This window comes from Athene noctua, chromosome 14 (assembly GCF_965140245.1).
Source record: "Athene noctua chromosome 14, bAthNoc1.hap1.1, whole genome shotgun sequence".
NCBI lineage: Eukaryota > Metazoa > Chordata > Aves > Strigiformes > Strigidae > Athene > Athene noctua.
The window spans coordinates 9693196-9712985 of NC_134050.1; the positions used below are offsets into that span (position 1 = coordinate 9693196).

Consider the following 19790-nt stretch of genomic DNA (forward strand, 5'->3'; position numbering starts at 1 on the left):
AGCAGAGGTCTGCCAAATCACACAAACAGCTTAATTATTTTGCTTATTTTTATCTGTATTTGCTGTTAGCACATAATTAATTCTATTTTCAAAATGCGTGTTAATTTTGAATAAGATTCCACATGCAGATTGTTAGGGAGGTATTCAGAGCATAATCATGCTCTTCCACACTGAAAAAGGAGTCAGCTGTGGGATGAGGATTCATATTCTAACCATTGAGAGCTCACGTCTCAGCCCCAGCTGTGCCAGGAGGTAGAGATGCCAACCAAGGACTGAAGAGAATTTTGTTGTGGGGAATGAGAGGAGGAGACCTGGGGAAGGGAGGGAGAAGAAAAGCCCAAAGAACTCTTTCAGTTATATGCAAATGCTGTAAACATGTACCTCACTTGCCACTTAGAAAAAAAATACACACTTTTAAACCTTTTCTCTTTTTTTTTTTTTCCCCCGGTTAACAAGCTGTAAGCATAAACTGAAAGGCTATATTAAAACAAACAAAAAAAACACCTGAACATCTAAAGATCCTTCATTTTTAATATTGAAACAAGGACAAGTAGATTATTGGAAAACTGAATGGAATTTTGCTTTGATACTACAGGGAACTGCAAATGTAACTCAGTTCCAGAGATTCAAGTACCTAGGGTTTACGCTCTTGAACATCACACATACTTTCTAATCTTGACCTCTTGTAAGTCATGTTTCTTAGGCAGGCAATAAGGCCAGGTAACAGTGCTATTCCTATATGTAAGGTGATTTATTATCAACTAAAGCAGCAAGCAATCATATAAGCTGAGACCAAGATAATAAAGTAAAATTCATTCAGACGCTGAGAAATCTGCAATGATTTACGTTTGCTTGAGAAGACATGGATACTGGCAATTTGAGCTGACTGCTGTCCAAAAGTGGGAATGAAGGTAAGATCAATCTCATGCTTATTAGGTAGCGCCAGCCACAAAAAACCTTTGAAAAATCCTTCCCTTACAGCTCTTTCAGCTTTTACCATTAAGAGACCTTCCTTGGATAAGGAAGTGAGATCACCCTGAGTTGGAACTCGCAGTAGTAAGAAGATTCTTTAAAACATCTCCTAGATGCACTTCCAGAAGTCCATAAATCCAACTCATATCATTTCACCATCTTTGGAAAGAATATTGTGTTTACTGGCAAGAACTTGACAGGTTTGATTTAAATCATGAAATGCACATCAAGCCTGACATCACATCAATTCAACATCTACGGCATCTAGAACACACTTGCCTAGATCTGAAACAGTAAAATCTTCATAGCTGACTCTAAGCTTTATACAGAACATTATGAAAATTTGGCATCCAAGAATTTTTTAATTTTTTTTTTTTAAATAGAAACTGTGAAACAGTTCTGTTTTCATTTAAAAATTGCTTAGCTAGAAAACTCAGAAGGAATTAAACCTTTTTCATAATAAAGTTAAAATATAAATCAGTAATTATTATTTTATCTTTAACAGATAAACTACTCACTATGAAATTAATGTAAGCCACAGCAGCCTTACATGGGTAATTACACTTTTATTGATCCATTAAACCCAGAGTATTTCAGTGACATATTCAAAAGGTTATTATTTACTCTGTAATCATTAGCTTAGCTTAGCATAGCACATATATAGCAAAAGCAAATGAAACATCAGTTAACTGCTTAGGAAGAGAGATGAAGAAAGCAGTAATACATCCAATACCATTTAAGTTCAGAAGCACTGTAGCTTGCTGAAGCTCCTTACTGATAGGGAGTGGTGGTCACAGGGAGACAAACAGTTGTGGATGCCAAGGAAAGTCATCCATACCGGCTCTGCGGAAAGGGCTGGTGCCTGTGTGCACACAAATCTGTTTATCCTCAGTAAAATAAACCCCCCTTAGAAGAACCCTGTGTACCACTTAACTGCATAAAAGAAGCCCTCTCTGGTACTTAAATCTTGCATTATGTTTGAGTTTGAAAGAATCCCTTATGTGCATTCTCCAGGCATACCACCAATGAGCACTGACTAACACAGAGCAGCACTGGTCTCACACCTCCCGGGTGGCAGCACAACGCTCACAAACACAGGGCAAGGGGGGTCTATAAAAATGTATAGTACAACTACTGCTCTTAATCTTGGAAATGTTAGTCTCATTTTAGAATCAAAAATTAGAAGTAATTTGCTAATTCATATGACATCCATCCAGTGTATTTTTTTAACATGTGGAAGAAAACCAAACCACTGTCAGAGGTGAATGAGGGCAGGTGATGTGTAGAGAAAACAGCACTACTTATCACTGACAGTCCACGATGGAGGTATTCAAAAGCACTTGCGATGGACAATAGAGGGGCCAGCTTCCTCATATTCATCTTTACTGATCCACATTTGCTGAAAAGTGGACAGAGATGCCAATATTGAACCCCCAATCCAGACAGAGTATTTACGTTCTGGTGGTGCAATCATCTAGAAGAGAAGTGCAATCTGTTGTAAATAAAGTGAAAAGCAAATAACACAGTAAATGTTTCTTTGGATGAAATAACTAGGTGAAAGTCTTTTCATCACAGGAGCACAACACCAATGAAGTAAAGCACCTAAGAGGTTGAGAGGCTGTTATATATCGTCTTCTACCTCAAACCAACAGAGAAGCTATAGTGTTACTAAGAGCAAATATGGCCACCTGTGAGATATCTGCAGAGGGCCCATAACACACCTATCAAAAAATTATAAATGTAGATTAAAGACAATTAATTTTTTGAAACACTAACCTAATTTTGTTGTTAATAAAGACCACTGGGACAACACTACACAGAATGGTCTGAGCATTTTTTTAAAGGATAAATTCTTTTACATAAAAAAACAAGAGATACACTGGCACTGAGTATCTAGAAGCACTAGATGTAGGGCTAGAAGACACCCCCCTTAGCCACTGCACTGTTAAAATACACCAGCTGCACCCCTGCTTCTGCGTGCTCCTGTTTCCATTGCTGCCATGCTCTGTGTCATGCCCGTTCAGCATGGCCTCTGCTGCTTTATAAAAAGGACCTCTCTGTTTCACCACATATTGTCTTCAGTCCAAGCCAAGAGGGCCCTTTCAAATAGCTAACAAGCTGCAGACTTTGCAAGCTACTTGGATTTTGGATTTATTCTTTCACCTTTTTCACTGATGACCTTCAGTGATAGCTAAGCCTTAAAGACTATACTATTCTTGGTATCTTCTCAAGTGGTTCATGCCCCCTTTAGAATTTACAGCTCCATCTTCTCCAGGTTCATCCCTACCTCTCTTGTCCTGTGGTGTCTTTCAAGAAGCCTTTCTTGCCCTCATAGCCCTATTTCACTGGGAATCCCACAGGACTCTCTTCCTTAACTGTTTCACATTTTCTTGAAATGACCTCATCACCTCACATGGCTTCAGCCACCATTTTTATTCCAGTACCTCTCAAATCCCTCTTTTAACTCTGCTTTAGCTGGCAGGAGGAAGAGAGCTATTAATTAAGCATGATGTCTGAGGCTCTCCTAACATCAGGACTTGGCATGCAAGACCTGGACATTCCCTTGCTGACATTTTCATTTGTATGTAAGATCTAACTTTCCAACAAAAGCTTCTTTTTAAGTGCAGGTGTTCAAAATTACCTTAATCTTCATAGTACTTGGAGCCAAAGATGTAATCTCTTTCTGCATGCGATCGCCAATCCCAGGATACATCGTGGTTCCTCCAGAGAGGACGTTATTAGCATAGAGATCCTTACGGATGTCAATATCACATTTCATAATACTGTTGTAAGTGGTTTCGTGGATACCTGCAGACTCCATCCCTGAGAGGAAAGAAGTTTCAACATATTATTTCTCTTTGTCCCCTTCTTTTTCTTACTGTTAAAATGAAAGGAAGGCTCACTAGTCCAAGCTGTCTCCCTTAAGGAAACTCCAGGAAAAAAAGCTGTGTGATGCTTAGGAGAAGGAGAAAGACCGGACATACTCCTCACTTTCTCTGTCATCTCAGCATAGTAATTACACAAGCAAAATACACTTTGGGGAGGAAGAAAGATCCCAATTATGACTTCATACTGTGTTTTTTACTTCAAGTAAAAAAAAAAAAAAAAAAACAAAAACCATTATTTAAGGAAAAATTTTAAATGAGGTATTACTGCAATACTTTTACATTTTTACAGTGTTCTATGATGCTGTTAGCTAGAACTAGAAGCCCACCTGGCATTTCAGTGAGCTGCCTTGCTTTTGAGATGTTGGTTTAATTTGAATGCCAGTGCAGTGAAGTTAACTTATGGTACTATATTTTGGTAAAGAAAAGGAACAGACCAGATAAAGTCCAAACTGTGTTCCCAGGGCCGTAATTACTAGACTTAACACATTTTAACAAAGATCTGTGATCCAGGAAATCCATTTCCATTCCTATCTTTCTGATACTGACCGTTGTTGAGCACCAACTCTGATCCCTGATATACTTCTGGCAGCCAAATCCCTCTAGCTACTAAAGAGAATTTCTCCTGCTGATGTTCAAATACAGAACATGTGAACATCACTCCTGCTGATGTTCAAATACAGAACTTGGAGCTATATTAATGCTTGAATAGTTTCCTTTCTACATAAAAACATAGCTAGCTTCACCATTTAGTTTAATGGAAATCGTGCCAAACTGCCTGCAGCCATTTTGCTCAGACCTCAAGAGTGGAATTTAAGTAGAAAGTAGGAAATTTGTGAGGGCAGTACAAGCTACCACATAAAGTGTCAGTCATCCACTGGATAACATGGGAATTTTAACACTACAGTTAAAAATACTGCAAAATAGTGTACAATTTGATCTTGTATGATTACAGATTAATAGAATAGAATAATGAAAACAGAAGCAATATCTAAATTAAAAAAAACACATAAGCAGTCAAGATAAAAAGCATGATCTTCTGAAAGCACTCTATCCTTCAAAACTCTACTGCACTTACAAGAGGTTGCAAATCATCTCAGGATTCGGGTATTTCTAAGTGACAGGCATCTTTTTGTCCAGCAGCTGTAGCAGCAGCGTTCATAGCTTCTAAAGAGCTGATTAAATCAATAGAAGCTGCCTGTTTCTAAGGTCATTAGAGAATAAACACCTCAGTTCCTACAGCTGAAGGTTGTCTACACTTTCTAAGAAATTCTTTTCATTCTCTGTCAATTCCCTAGAAAGAACACTCCTGTCTCACCTATGAAGGATGGCTGGAAGAGAGTTTCTGGGCATCGGAACCGTTCATTTCCAATGGTGATGACTTGTCCATCAGGAAGCTCATAGCTCTTTTCAAGAGAAGAGGAGGAAGCAGCAGTTGCCATTTCGTTTTCAAAATCCAAAGCCACGTAACAAAGCTTCTCCTTGATGTCTCTCACAATCTCTCGTTCGGCTGCAGACAGCCAAGAAGGTTTTAATCAACATACAGTATGACAGCGAAAACACAGATTTTCTCATGAGTATTTCTCTGAGTTCATGATGGTTGTACAGTTCATTGGATTCTGATCTCTCTGTTGTCTCAGCATTACTTTCCCTTTACATTACCAAATTTCCCTCATCAGCACATACAAGATATACCGTACTAGAGAATACTGTAAAGAGGAACGTTTACATGTTTATGTCACAAAACCTTGACTCCAGAGGTTTATCCATCACCAGCTACTAACTTTGTTACTCTGTCTGTGGAAGAGGTATGATCAAACACAACAACCTATTGAATTTGCCAGTTGACTTAGGATTTCCTAATGAGGTGGCATCCTTGTGCTTGATGCTCAACATATAAGCCGAAAGCCAAAGTCAGGAGAATCCTGTTAGCCAACATGAACTGGTTTTCCTTGGCCAACCTAGTGATAGGGTTTTTGATGCATCTCACCAGGTACATACTTCCTGCATCCTAAGACAACTAACAGAGCAAACGTATGCAAAACACATTCAGAGCACAGCTCATTACCCGTGGTGACAAAAGAGTAGCCTCTCTCTGTAAGAATTTTCATGAGATAGTCAGTCAGGTCTCTGCCTGCCAGATCAAGTCTCATAATGGCATGGGGCAGGGCATAGCCCTCATAGATAGGCACATTGTGTGTGACACCATCCCCGGAATCCAAAACTATTCCTAGAAAGTGAAAGAATAGGAGAAGCTGGTTATTTCCCACTGATACCCCCTCTCCACATACTCCATATTCTCACCTGAAACACACAACAACAAATAAAGCTGCTCACATGGCAATTGCTTCTGTCATTCCTATAACTAAAGAGTTGCTCATGTGAGAAAAAATCGTTAGCACAAACTAAGCAGCAAACTGCATTTGAGGAAAAAGGACACGTTACATTCAGCAATTTGATTGCATCGTTCTTGCTGAACGGATGTTAGGAATAATGACTTTAAATGGACGCAGAGGCTTTCATTTCAGACAACCCCAAGCACTTTACAAATCTAATATACAAACTGTAAATAAAAATCTACCTATAAAATTAAAAATCCAAATCTGCCATTAAAATAAACCACCCTATTGGGGAAAATATAATGACAGTTTATCTGTGCACAGCCACGTTACTTTTATTTTTGGATAGGTAATGAAGTATATTTTTTCCCCTCAAAATGAATAAAGCATTTCTGATACCAAACACGAATAACAAATAGTTGAATTTTAAACATAAAACAAGCATTTATGACAACTGTAATTCCTGTAAGCTGGCGATCTTTTTGTACAAATTTTTATTGTGGCATCAGGCTATGAAGACAGATGGTATTTTAATTTTTTTCAAAGTATATGAAGACTCACATTTGCTAAGAAGTAATTTATTGTCTCAATGCTTGATCAGACTCTAAATGGCAATAAGAAGAGACTTCCATGATAATTCTAATGATCGCTTAACAGCAGACATCATTAGGTGATTGAAATTCAACATTTAAATGAAATATTTTCATTTAGCTACTGAATGGCTGAGTGGGTTTTTTGCTACTGGGAATGGAGCTTAACAATAGAGGTAGGTCTAGAGCAAGAAGAAACTAAGATTGTTCCAAACCCACGGTTGAGATACAGCCTCTTCTCTATGCTGTGCAATTAGGGGCAGTATCAAACTGCATCATCTTTCATCTGTCCATGTAGTTACACAAAACCACAGAATCATCTGGGTTGGAAAAGACCCTGATCATCCAGTCTGACCACGCACCTCACACTGACCGTTCCCAACTCCACCAGATCCCTCAGCGCTGGGTCAACCCGACTCTTCAACCCCTTCAGGGATGGGGACTCCCCCCTGCCCTGGGCAGCCCATTCCAACGCCCAACAGCCCCTTCTGCACAGAAATCCTTCCTCAGAGCCAGCCTGACCCTGCCCTGGGCAGCTTGAGGCCATTCCCTCTGGTCCTGTCCCTTGTTCCTTGGTTCAAGAGACTCATCCCCCCTCTCTGCTCCCTCCTTTCAGGGAGCTGTAGAGGGCCATGAGGTCTCCCCTCAGCCTCCTCTTCTCCAGACTAAACCCCCCCCAGTTCCCCCAGCCGCTCCCCAGCAGACCTGTGCTCCAGACCCTGCCCCAGCTCCGTTGCCCTTCTCTGGACACGCTCGAGTCATTCAATGGCCTTTTTGTAGTGAGGGGCCCAAAACTGAACTCAGTCATCGAGGGGCGGCCTCACCAGAGCCGAGTGCAGGGGTAAGATCCCTTCCCTGTCCCTGCTGGCCACGCTATTGCTGATACAAGCCAGGATGTCATTGGCCTTCTTGGTCACCTGGTCACACTGCTGGCTCCTGTTCAACCAGCTGGCAATCAATACCCCCAGGTCCCTCTCTGACTGGCCACTCCTCCCCGGGTCTGTAGTGCTGTTGGGGGTTGTTGTGGCCCAAGTGCAGAAGCTGAGCCAGTCAGTTGAGCTTTTGAAGCAGAAAGTCATAAATCTACACCAATACCTGCCGTGAAGTTGAAAACAAGAGATGTACTTGCACAGCATGGTTGGAAGTACTCAGTGCCCATATGGCTACCAGTTCTTGTTAACACACAGCTGGTGTGTCATAGCCAACATACACCTGTGGATGTGCGTGTGTGCAAACACCTCCGCAAGGGAGGGCCAGGTGGAAATACAACTCCCAAAGAGACTCACCTGTCGTTCTTCCAGATGCATACAGAGACAGCACTGCCTGAATTGCCACATACATCGCTGGCACATTGAACGTCTCAAACATAATCTGAAATTTAAGAATTTGAAAACCTTTTAGGGTCTACACTTAAAGAGTATCTGAAGAGAGAGCATTTTTTTTTTTACTTTTTTAAATGAATATTGCCAGTTACTACTCTTGTGTCTCCTCCTGAGCCATGGTTCTTCTGTGAATAGCAGGCTATGGATTTTTTTGGATCTAATTTTAAAAAAACAAAACAAAACAAACAAAAAAACCCCACAGAAGTCAGTAGATATCTTTCTATTAATGTCAGACTAGGTGAGATTTTACTGATAATACTAACTGAAGATGACACCTTGGGATAACTTTTTCACCCTGATGACAGGACTGCAACACTGCAGCAATGTAAGGTTTTTTATTTATATATATATATATACATATACACACATGCACACACATATAAAAAATTTCTAAAAGACACAGATGGAAGAAGCCACAAGGAATAATCTGTCCATTCCCATCTCAAGAAAAAAAGAGTCATTCCTGACACAGCTTTGGTTCTGTCTCAGAAATTCCTCCAGCAAACAAATCTAGTGATACACTATACTTACTATGATCAGGGTTTTACTGATGACCGGCTAAAATCTTACTTGGTCTAGTTTAAACCCATTACATCTCATTCTGCCTCCCCAGCAAACAACAGTTTATCTTTTCTCTTCATGGTGACCTTAGTTGTATTCTCTTGTCTCACCCCACACCTCCTCCACCCTAACAAGCTCCTGCTCTTTCCATCTCCTGTGTCAGATACATTGCAATTTTATCTGAGCAGAAGGAATAGCATTTGTTTCCAGCTGGACTTCCACTATTGCTCTGCAAAGGAAAACCATTAAGGGCACCCAGTGAACTAACACACTCTGGATAACGTGCTGTATCCTGTCTTAAAGCAATGCCCCTTACCCTAGGCAGGGCTACCCCATCACTAGTGGTGCTGCTGGGACAACGTTTCATAGAATCCTTTATGTTGGTAAACATCCTCAAAATCACTGAGTACAATCATAAACCTAACACTGCCAAGTCCACCCCTAAGCTATGTCCCTAAGCACCATATCGACATATCTTGAAAACACCTCCAGGGATGGTGACCCAACCATCACCACTGTACCCATCAGAGCCGCTGACATTGGCGGGGTTAAACTGAAGCTTTGGATTTCATAAGCTAATACCTTTGCCAATGAAGTCTACTTTTAATGAAAAGTACGCTTTCCATTAAAGAATACACAAATTACTGATATTTCATAGTTAATTAATGGAATGAATTTAATGTAATCAGTAATAAACAATAAGCCTTCAAACAATCTTGAAAACAGGATTTATCATTACAGTATAACGACAGAGAAACAGTCTTAGACATGTCTACTGTAGGAACCACACCTCCTGGTTGTTATAAACTAGGTTTTTCTTATCGTCTGTTGTTGTTTATTATCTCCCAGTTGTATTATCTCCCAGTAATGCATGCTGTCAAGCCCACTATTTAATTAGTTTATTTACACTCTTGCTAAATTGATGCATAATCTTCCTATTAAATATATGCCAAAAGTGGGCACTAAGGGAAGTGCACAGCCACATCTAATTTTCCCAGGTGATTTTATACCTATATCTGTATTTAAATCACATTTACTTCTGCTTACCTCACTGGCTAAATTTATAATGCAGACTTTTCGCCAGAAGGCTGCTCTAACATACTTAAGAGTTCAACTTCTGTTTCTGATCTGAGTTTGCTAAATCAGACTAGGTATGTCACAGGCAGAAACGTTTAGCAAAGCATCACTTAAGTTTGAATGCTTCAGATAACTCACTTTCCCAAGGTAGCACAAACATTCCAGTTTTTGAACTTTTTCCCTGAACCCTGAAGAGGTGCTCCAGTTGGGAGCTTCAAAAGCATGATGTCCTTCAAGCGTCTTTATTTAAATATTCCAAAAAATACCATGCAATTCTGATATGATAACTAGAATTTTCTCTGATGCAGAAACGTTGATAAAGTGATAGTCTTCAGGGTAGAAAGCAGAAGCTGGTACAGTACAAGCTGAAGAGTTGGCTACTACAAGCTGAGCAATCTTGGTAGCCAGAGGTAGGCACGTGAAAGATGTCACTGATCCAAAACTCACACAGAAGTGTGATTCTGCTGGTATGTGACCCACGTTACAGAGTTGCAAACCTCAGACTTCAATACATGAATGACTCATAACTCTAGCCCCACCCTCCCCCCCCCCCCCCCCCCCAAAAAAAAAAAAAAATAATCACACTAATCCCAGGCCATCATCTACACACCAAAACTCAGCATCAGAAGCCACATTAGCATCCAGCTTCCCCACTTACATAACTGAGCACACAGAGTCTTGTGAACAAAGAAAATTACTTCAAGCTTTTAAAAGACTAGTTCCATATATCTCACTGCCACACACAAGTATGAAATATTTTAGGGCCATCCAGAGAACTTGTGTGAGCAGCAGAAACTTTTGCTCTCTCACCATGGCTTAGCCAGCATACTAACCCACACTAACCTGAAGGAGTTACCTCCCAGATTAAGAATACTCAGGACTATTTATACTTTTAGCTGCTTCCATACAGAAACAAATATGCAGCACAACATTCAGACAATTACCTGAGTCATTTTTTCACGGTTGGCCTTGGGATTCAAAGGGGCCTCAGTCAGCAGGACGGGGTGTTCCTCTGGCGCAACCCGGAGTTCGTTGTAGAAAGAATGATGCCAAATCTAAAAATTTAAAATCACTTTAGGAAAGTGTTTTGAAAATTGTTTCTTCTGTCCACAGAGCTACACAGAAAGCTTTTCAAATACAGTCTGAGCAATTTATCTTTTTTTAAACAGACATTAAAATAGATTGAAAGCACACAAGAGTGAATCTGCCAACTTCAACTCTATTTTAGAATCAAAACCATTGGGTTTCTACTGTAACAAGAATAACCTGCACAACGGAGTCCTTCCAGTTAGGATTCCCTAAACAGAGCACAGATCACTCTCTCTGAACAGGGGCACTGGTTAGTTCCCACTCCAGTGCCCCCATACAGAAGCTGAGCCAAGCACTGAACTGTTGGACCTGGAAAGACTTCTCCACTCCAGACTACCTGGAGACTGATCCAGCTGCAAGTCACTGCCCAGATGGTCTTTAGGAATCTAATTATTTCCATAAAAGGCCCTTTATGCCACAGATATTTCATGCAGTAAATCCAGAATCAAACTCTCATTTACTATAAAGTAACTAAATTCCTTAGTCCGTAAAGTCCTGCAGTATGTTTTTCATGTTGGAAGGTTCTACCTGTATCAAATGATGCTGGATTTGATTGTCTGAGGACTACAGCTGTGAGGAACTGAAGGGATTTTTTTCTTGATGCCAACTCAAAGACAGACTGTTCAGTAACATAATGAAATACTTATAATTTAATTCTTTCCTACCCATATTTATTTTTTTCCTTTTTTCCCTTCTCTTTTTAGCTTAGCTTTGCCTGATCCAAGCTTATTTCTGAGCACAAAACATCAGGATAGTTTTATGGGTGAGTTTATTTGATTAATAACCTAGAAACAAATATTACTATGCTCCAAAATGAACTTAATTGGAAAAAATATCTCTAAATTTGAAGCATCTACAAAGTCAACAGCATCCAGAGCTAGAATTACTCATTAAGCAAATTATCAGCCCTAAAAAATAAACATTTCAATTCCCTCTCAGTCCCCTAAAATTAAAAAACCAGATGTTTCCAGAACTGGGACTTGGGATGTCAGGCCATCTTCCATATGTAGGCTTAGAACACAAATACATGGAGAGGTTGAATAAAACAAAGTAATCATATAAAGGTTTAAAAAAATACACAAAGTAGCTATAAGAAGAAAAAGACTACCATTTCAGACAGAAAAGAACTACACGAAGAAAAGGAAACCTCAGTGTTTAGAGAATTAACAAAGTACTGGTGATTTCAGCAGTAAGGAACAAACCCGGACTCATAAAGCAGGACCCTGCCTAAACTTCAGGCAGTTTGCAGGTTTTTTCATCAAAACCAGGCACAATTAGGCTCTGTACAGCCCATTAGATCTGACCTAATGATAACCATAATGTTAATGGATAATGGTATTCTACAAGAAACAAAAATAGTTCAACGCTGGATTTCTAGGTCATGAGAATTAAATGTAAGCAGCAAGCACAATAGGAAAGAGAAATTAGTGAGGCAGAATTATTCCAACACTTAAATTAAACATTTACATAGTCACCAGAGCCAGAAAACACTCCATCCCAACGTTTTCCCTCCCATACATTGTCAGGTCAGTTGCTGTGAACAAATTAACAGCGCTGTACAATGCCCTGTATTATTATCCAGTGGAAAAAAAAGCAGTCCCAATTTGAATATTGTGAACTGAAGCACAGGGAAGAAGAATGCTTCATTTCATCGCCTACGTGTTCTCCTCCTCCATTCACACGAGTGTCTGCGCGTCCTGTGGCATCCTCGCTCTCACTTCCTCCACTTTCTCTCACACACGTGCACATCAGCCTAATCTTTTGGTGACCCCCCTCTTTTTGTAATGGCAGGGGGGCACTGCACTATTATGCCTTTTTGGCATGTTACCAAGTAGTTCTCTTGTTTCTTCTATATTATGATGCTTTTGGTAGTATTATTGCCAAGGATTAGAAATAAATTTGTGGTTTGGATCAAAATCATGCGACTGATTTTAAAAGTTTTGGGAAGGAAAAATGTATATCCATATACAAAAGATACTCCCTCAGCATCAAAACTTTAGAATTGCATTTTAGATCTTCTCTCAGCCAGCAGAGTGTGCGCACACGTGTGCGTTACAGAGCTTCAGGGGAAGTTCAGATACATGACTGAATCAGGGAAGCCCATATATTAAAAAAACCCAAAATAAACCAAAACTTTTTTTCTTATTTGCAATAATCACAAGAGTTAGCAATGCTGTTGCTTGTCTCTTCCCTACCGCTGCCTTTCTCTCCTGCTTCTTTTTTCTATTTGTTGCTCACTGCTCCTTCACTTGAAAGCAGCCTCCACTTTCTGTCCCACTCTGCTCCTGGGCTCAGCAAGATGTCCAAGCACAACTCAGTGTCGGGGCACCACTGCCACCCGCTACTGCATGTTGCAAGCTGTCCATCAGAAGGTGGTAAATTTGAGCTAGGGACCCACTTCCACCAGTAATTCCTTAATTCATTTAAGTAACAAAGAGAAGAAAAGTTCAGCCTACAAGAACCCGTATAGCATCTGACCATTATTTCAGTTACTGCACTGCCTGAAGCCTCCACCACATTATATCCTACAAAAGAATCCATCTAGCCATAATATTACACTACAGTAAAGCACATGCCACCTTTTTTTATCTTCTCTAATTCCTTTTGGTAACAAGATTTTAGACAGTCTGCTCTAGCATCCAGCATTACACAGAGAAAGAACACATACCAGTATGTGGGACACACAGGACAATCTCCAGATGCAAAGATCAGATATAAAATAGTGACCTCCAATTTTTAATTTTTTTTTTTCCTACATGGAAATATAATTTCTTGCTGAATGCAGACAGCAAGAAAATTATCAGGAAGAACAACATAATGAGATGCATGAGGTAGACTTTCTACACTGCACAGAGCAAGGTGTCCACCCAGCAAGCAGTGCAATAATGAAATGCAAATGCTATGCTTCCATCTAGAGGAGTAGGTGGGCAATTTATTTCCTAATACGAACTGAGGAACTCCCATTGCTCCTGTATCGGCTTTGGTCTGTTCATCTGGAACGGTCTGTGCTTACCAATTTGGGTTCATGAATATGCCTCAATAATTGACTTTAGATACATGTATTACAGGTTATACACCTCCTCCCAGCAAGCGTGAGCACAGACCACCACCAGCCCCATGTCTTCCTTTCAGCAGTGTTTTCCACAGGAAAATATTACTAGAAGCATTTGCTTCTGGAGTTTCCTTCCCACACCGTTCCACCTGGACGTGACAAGGGACTGAACTGCAACCCTGTCTTTAAAGAAGTGGTACAATATTGCCACATATAGACTCAGATACTTCCTGGAATCCAAGACATCAGAGATATTTAGCAGAGGTATTAGAGTGAGAGTGCCCTTAGGACTCCTCCTGCCTCTCCAGCAACTGCCATGAGTGCACCTCATCACCTGCGCCTGGTCTGGGGCATCCTTAAGCGGGCATTTCACAGAGGTCATTGCACTGACCACATGCCAAGGAAGTCAGGCTTGATTGGGAATAAAGACACCTTCTCACCATCCAGACTTTAAAAGCTAGGTGCAACTAGCAACAGAAAAACAGGCTTCAGGAGAAAAAATAAAATCACACTCTCAAAGAATTAGTATAGGCATAGGAAGCCCCAATCTGTCTTTTCCTCTTTAACTGACAGTGAGAATGTCACATGCAATATGAGATTGTCACATGCAATAAGATGTGGGCATCACCTACCATCTTGTTCATGTAGGCAGGTATTAAGGACTTGACTACATGAAACTCCACCCCAGTTTCTGTTCCCAACTTCAGTAACGTAACTTTAATAGCTCTGATTGATCTCTGATGAATCACAACCTTTTTTTTTTTTTTAGCTACTTTCTACTATTATCAAACTTTCTGCCCCAGTATGAACTTCCAAAACCAAAAAGAGTAGGTATAAAGCATAAAATACTTTTATCACATACTGTCAAATCTGATGAGTAATAAGCATTTATGCTTTAAAAGTAACTCTAGAAGTGCCAAGACCTGAGCAACTCCTGCGCTAGCACACTGTGCTATCCACTATCCATTTACCCACACTGCGATGACAAATTCTTCAAGGATTTTCCCTTTGGTTTGAAAGAACGTTAACAGCAAATTGTATGTCTTGGATGAGATGACGCCTCAACAAGATTACATTAAAAATAAACACCCACCTTTTCCATGTCATCCCAGTTAGTGATAATTCCATGCTCAATGGGATACTTCAGCGTCAGGATCCCTCTTTTACTTTGTGCTTCATCCCCTACATAGCTGTCTTTTTGACCCATTCCAACCATAACACCCTGCAAAATATATTATTCTAATATCAGTGCACAAATTAGAGGCAGAACATAATTCTTAAGGTCAAACTTCACATGAAATACTACACCCGCTAATGCTGTTCCAGAATGTACCCCCAAAGCGTGCAAAGAACTAAAATGTGAATTTATCAGTAACCACCTCCTAACTCCCTCTTTAAACCCATGAGGAAGAGCAAGGTGGCTTCCAAAAGTAAGTAAGGAAGGAAGGTGGGTAGGTAGGTATCTCACACTTGGTGCAATTAATGCCCATGCAGGGGCTCAGCCAAGGCAGGCCACAGCAAACTCACGGTTCTCCCACAAGGAGGTCCTTTGTCATTGCACATAGGAATAAAGGGAAGGAATTATAGGTGAAAAAGATACAATATCCCTAGATGTACTCTATATATTTGGTTGCGCTTCTGTCTAGGCAGTTCCACTACTGCCTTGAAACAGTGAGATTGCCCCTTGCTGGAAGCGAAATGGTTTTGAAAAATACACATTTGGAAAAAAAAGCATTAATTTATATAAAACAAACAGATTTTCTAAAAGAAAACTCACTTATTAAATAATAGTTTTACTAAGGTTGTCATGTTTGCATTAGGAAGCCTACCTATCACAGTTGTCCCAAATAATATACTAACATAAAAATATTTAATATACTAGCATAAAAATATTTTTCTCATGGATACATTAATTCCATGGATTCGTTAATACTGCTGCTGAGCTGATTAACTGTGCAAAATTACATGTCAAAGGACAATGAACAATTTGAGAGGTTGAAGAATGGACATTTTCAGCAACTGATATTTAACTTCAACAATTCATAGAGATGTTAAAAATGCATTCCTGAAGATGTTTCGTATTTTCTGACTAACAAACCAGGCTTATATAGCTCAGAAAGAGAACACACAGATCTTCAGGGAGGGGTTTTAACAGTGGAGAAAATTAAAATCTGACTCAGATATTAATAAAATTAACAAAAGCCTGCATCTTCTAGTTATAAAGGAACTGTTAGAAAAGTAGTAAAGCAGAAAGACTCTTTTCAAGGTCAAGAAAAGTCACATTTATCCTTCGCAGTCCTGTTTGAGTTGATAAAGTGATGCGATAGAGACCTTTTTTGGAAGTTTGTTGGGCCATACTGCTGCTTAATGAAACAAGAAAAGCAACTCATCGCTGCTATTCATTTGGTTTCTTGTGTCAGCAGTGTTCTGCCTATTTTTTTGCTTTCTAGTTATACAGCAAATATCCAACAAGTTGATTTTTTTTTTTCTCATAAGACACCTTCATATCATTAAAACACTCGTGTTCTTCTATAGTCAACATTTTATGGCTTAAGATCACCTTTTCCAAAGGATGAAGACATTTACCTCACAGGAATAAAGACATGCAACTCAATCCTCCAGTTAAGCTAAACTCCTACAAATGCTGATGGGAGCTTCAAGTGAATAAGTCTGATGCTTTCTCACTGCCATGTCTAAGTCTAAAAAAAACCCCCCAAAACCCCAAACCAACCCACAACAACCACCCAAACCAGACAGCACTTCCATTTTGGTACCAACTGACCTGATGTCGAGGACGTCCAACGATGGATGGAAATACAGCTCTTGGAGCATCATCTCCTGCAAACCCAGCTTTGCAAAGCCCAGAACCATTGTCACATACGAGGGCAGTGGTTTCATCATCGTCACACATAGTACCTCACAATTTTGGCTGCAAAACAATAATCTGGGGGTGGGGGGAAGAGATGGAAGAGAATAGGACAGAAGCAACTCTTCATCATTTACAGAGCGAACTGCTGTAAAAATAATAATTTTGGAAAAGAATAAACCTAAACACCAAAGTCTATGCTAAAGCCCCGATCTCACAAGGCACGTTAAGTATCCACATAAATTTCAGCTTGAATAGGTTTTACCAAAGCAAATTAATCAGGACATTCAGCCTTTGTTTCCAAAAGGGAAATCTCCTCTGCTTGTAGCCTCAAAGGGTCCTGTGATATTCTGTTAATAATTGGCCTCGTGACCATGGCACAAGTTCAGCTAGAGGATACACATTCAGCTCTACTTGGACTTAAGCAAGCATAACCCCATCTATTTCAAGGCTGAATTATCTTCTAGAAATTTCTTCTGTTAAAAATGAATTGAATATATGCACTTACCACTTACAATGTTAGTAATTAGATGGTAAATAAGAATCACTGAACATTCATTACTTCAGAGAGTGCAGTTGTTCCCTGGTGGAATGTTTAAATTTGTTTTTTTCTTAGAGGGTCATCATCAATCTTAACCAACCAGCTAAAAATAACCCTACCAAAAGTTTCAGGAAAGCATACACTGTTTTTAAATGACAGCTCCTCTGTAAGGTGAAGTGCTCACTACAAGACCTATTCCATATTTGTAAGTGGTAAATACCTTATCAAAGTGGTTATTCTGGGAAAGAGAACAAGAGGCTGCTGGCACAACCTCCCAGGAACAACTCAACTTCAGCAGTTGGCCAACACATCAGACAAAGTCCTGAAATCACTGAAATTCATGGCAAAACTCCCACTGAGGGAGGGCCTGAATTTCACCAAGACTTCAGTTTCGGATTCCTTGGTTATTTTTAGGACTGTATGATTGCCTCTTTAGGCAGTTGAGAGGAGGGAAAGGCTTTATTTTTCCTTCTCTGGCAACTTCACTTGGTAAGGCAGGGTACTTCAGAAGTGAGAAAGGAATGTAAAACAGCACTTGTCCAGCAAAGCTCTTGTCCCTAAGAATGCAAAAATTGATTAAGAACCATTTTTGTGATTAATGCAAAAATGTATTTGACTTCTGAGGGCATTACAGCTCCACTGAAGCACTGTGTGCACAGGCAGCCCAGGAGCAGTGGCAGAACCACCACCAGCTTTAGGGTCTGCCCCACGACCAATTCACACTCTCCTATGTGTAGGATTTAAAATATCTTATGCTGTTCAGAGGATCCCTGCAAGAATCCCTAAGTCCCTGAGGATTTACAAACACAAACAGTTTTGGTTTTTAAAGTCTGACCTGCACAAAGTTCCTGGTGTTCAGACCTTTCCCATATGCTTTACAAAGCAAGACTGATGTGACTGATCCCAGTGCTCACAGGTGAAATGGAAGCATGGAAGCATAATACAAAATTATGACATTATTTTAAAAAAGAAAAATCCTTTTAATTCTTGTTGATGTGCCTGTGACTGGAAGGTTCTTTTTCACATAAGAAAGCAGAACAATTTTATCACATGAATTTGTTAACAGCTTTAATATAGGAATGTTTAACCATTAGTTTTAGTGGTTGATATTTTAGAACATTCATTCCTGTTGCCATGAATTGTTATTTTCTTCTAAAACCCTCAGGAAAAGGCTTTAGAATGCAGTAAAACATTTACCCGCAGCATCCAACATTACAGAAGTGCACCAAGACTCTGACTCCATCCATGTAAAATGGAAGGAAACTACTCATATACATCAGAAATTACATGACTAGAATTTCAGAGTAGAGAATTTTATAGAGAAACACTACAAAGATCTGTGAGCTCAGCATCACTCCTTGGCTCTAAAGCCAGATAGGACCAAGATGTTTAAATCTAAATATTCCCATTCATTCATACCCATGGCACTTCATATGTAGCTTTACATGCAAAACTAAGGTCAGTACAGCCATACTTAGAGAAACAAAATTCACAGGGAATCCCCAGCTGATATGAACCAGCTGCACACTGGAGCACTGGCAGCAATAGTTCACACTTTTACTCACTATTGATTAGACTCCAGAGAAGCCAACTGGCACATTACTGATTTAATAAAATCAGTGCTGGAATTTATTAATTTCTCATTTTTATTAAAAGACTTCTCTTACTTTGCTTATCATTACTCAATTATGAGGTAAATGAACTCATAAAGAGCAGCACTTAAAATTTTAATTGAGTCACATTACTGCTTTCCAGCTGCTGAATTTAAACTTTTAATAACCATTTCCACAATTTGGAAATCTTATGTCAGGTGAAGTTCGTAAAGCTAAAAATCCATCAGATCTATCAACAGGTAACTTCCTCTTTGGTTTCTACATAAGGCCTGATGTCCAGAGCAAGCACTACTGAAGCATTCTTCCAGGTTTCAGACAGACCAAGGTTTCATTGCACCCTACTGATCCTTCCAGCAATGAGGAACAGCACATTTCCCTGCAACCCTGAATTGAACCCAGTCAAACCTGAATTACCTTACACCAGGAAACCCACTGGAATTCCTTCAAAGCCTGAGGCAAACAGCATCCAAGTCCAGGAAGAAGTGTGTAAATCCCCAAAAGATCTCAGACCAAGTGGAAAGAAGCATTAAAATCATAAACTGTAACATGAAAAAACTCTCAGGGCAATACTTACGCAGGAAATGGTGATGATTTGTAAAAGCCTCTTTGTAAATGACATGATCTCACCTTCCATTACATTTATATCAGCTCCTGGAATGGAGTTCACAGAATATCTACACGTGTCAAGCCATTTTTGGAAACTTTTTTCTCCAGTTTGTGCTTATCACAGTGACAGCACAAAAGCCTGGATAAATTAGGACAGAATTTCTAACATCTCTGGATCCTTTCCCACTCGTAAACTTGCCTCATGACAACAGGGTTG

The 19790-nt window shown here is 39.7% G+C and overlaps 1 protein-coding gene across 4 annotated transcripts; it reads right to left on the minus strand.

Annotated features, from left to right (window-relative positions):
• Positions 1-1393: 1393 nt before the first annotated feature.
• On the minus strand, positions 1394-19768 carry LOC141966268 (actin, alpha skeletal muscle B-like). Of its 4 annotated transcripts, none has more exons than XM_074918740.1 (9): positions 19542-19768; positions 16730-16891; positions 15041-15169; positions 10751-10861; positions 8073-8157; positions 5926-6087; positions 5176-5367; positions 3614-3795; positions 1394-2446 (listed from the first exon to the last, which is right to left on the minus strand). In XM_074918740.1, the coding sequence occupies exons 2-9, from the start codon at positions 16856-16858 to the stop codon at positions 2303-2305; spliced, it is 1134 nt and encodes a 377-aa protein (XP_074774841.1). In that variant the 5' UTR covers positions 16859-16891; positions 19542-19768; the 3' UTR covers positions 1394-2302. The 4 variants fall into 4 exon arrangements, with proteins under 4 accessions (XP_074774841.1, XP_074774843.1, XP_074774840.1 ...); XM_074918742.1 differs by lacking the exon at positions 19542-19768 and adding an exon at positions 19382-19521; XM_074918739.1 differs by lacking the exon at positions 19542-19768 and adding an exon at positions 17322-17460.
• Positions 19769-19790: the final 22 nt, after the last annotated feature.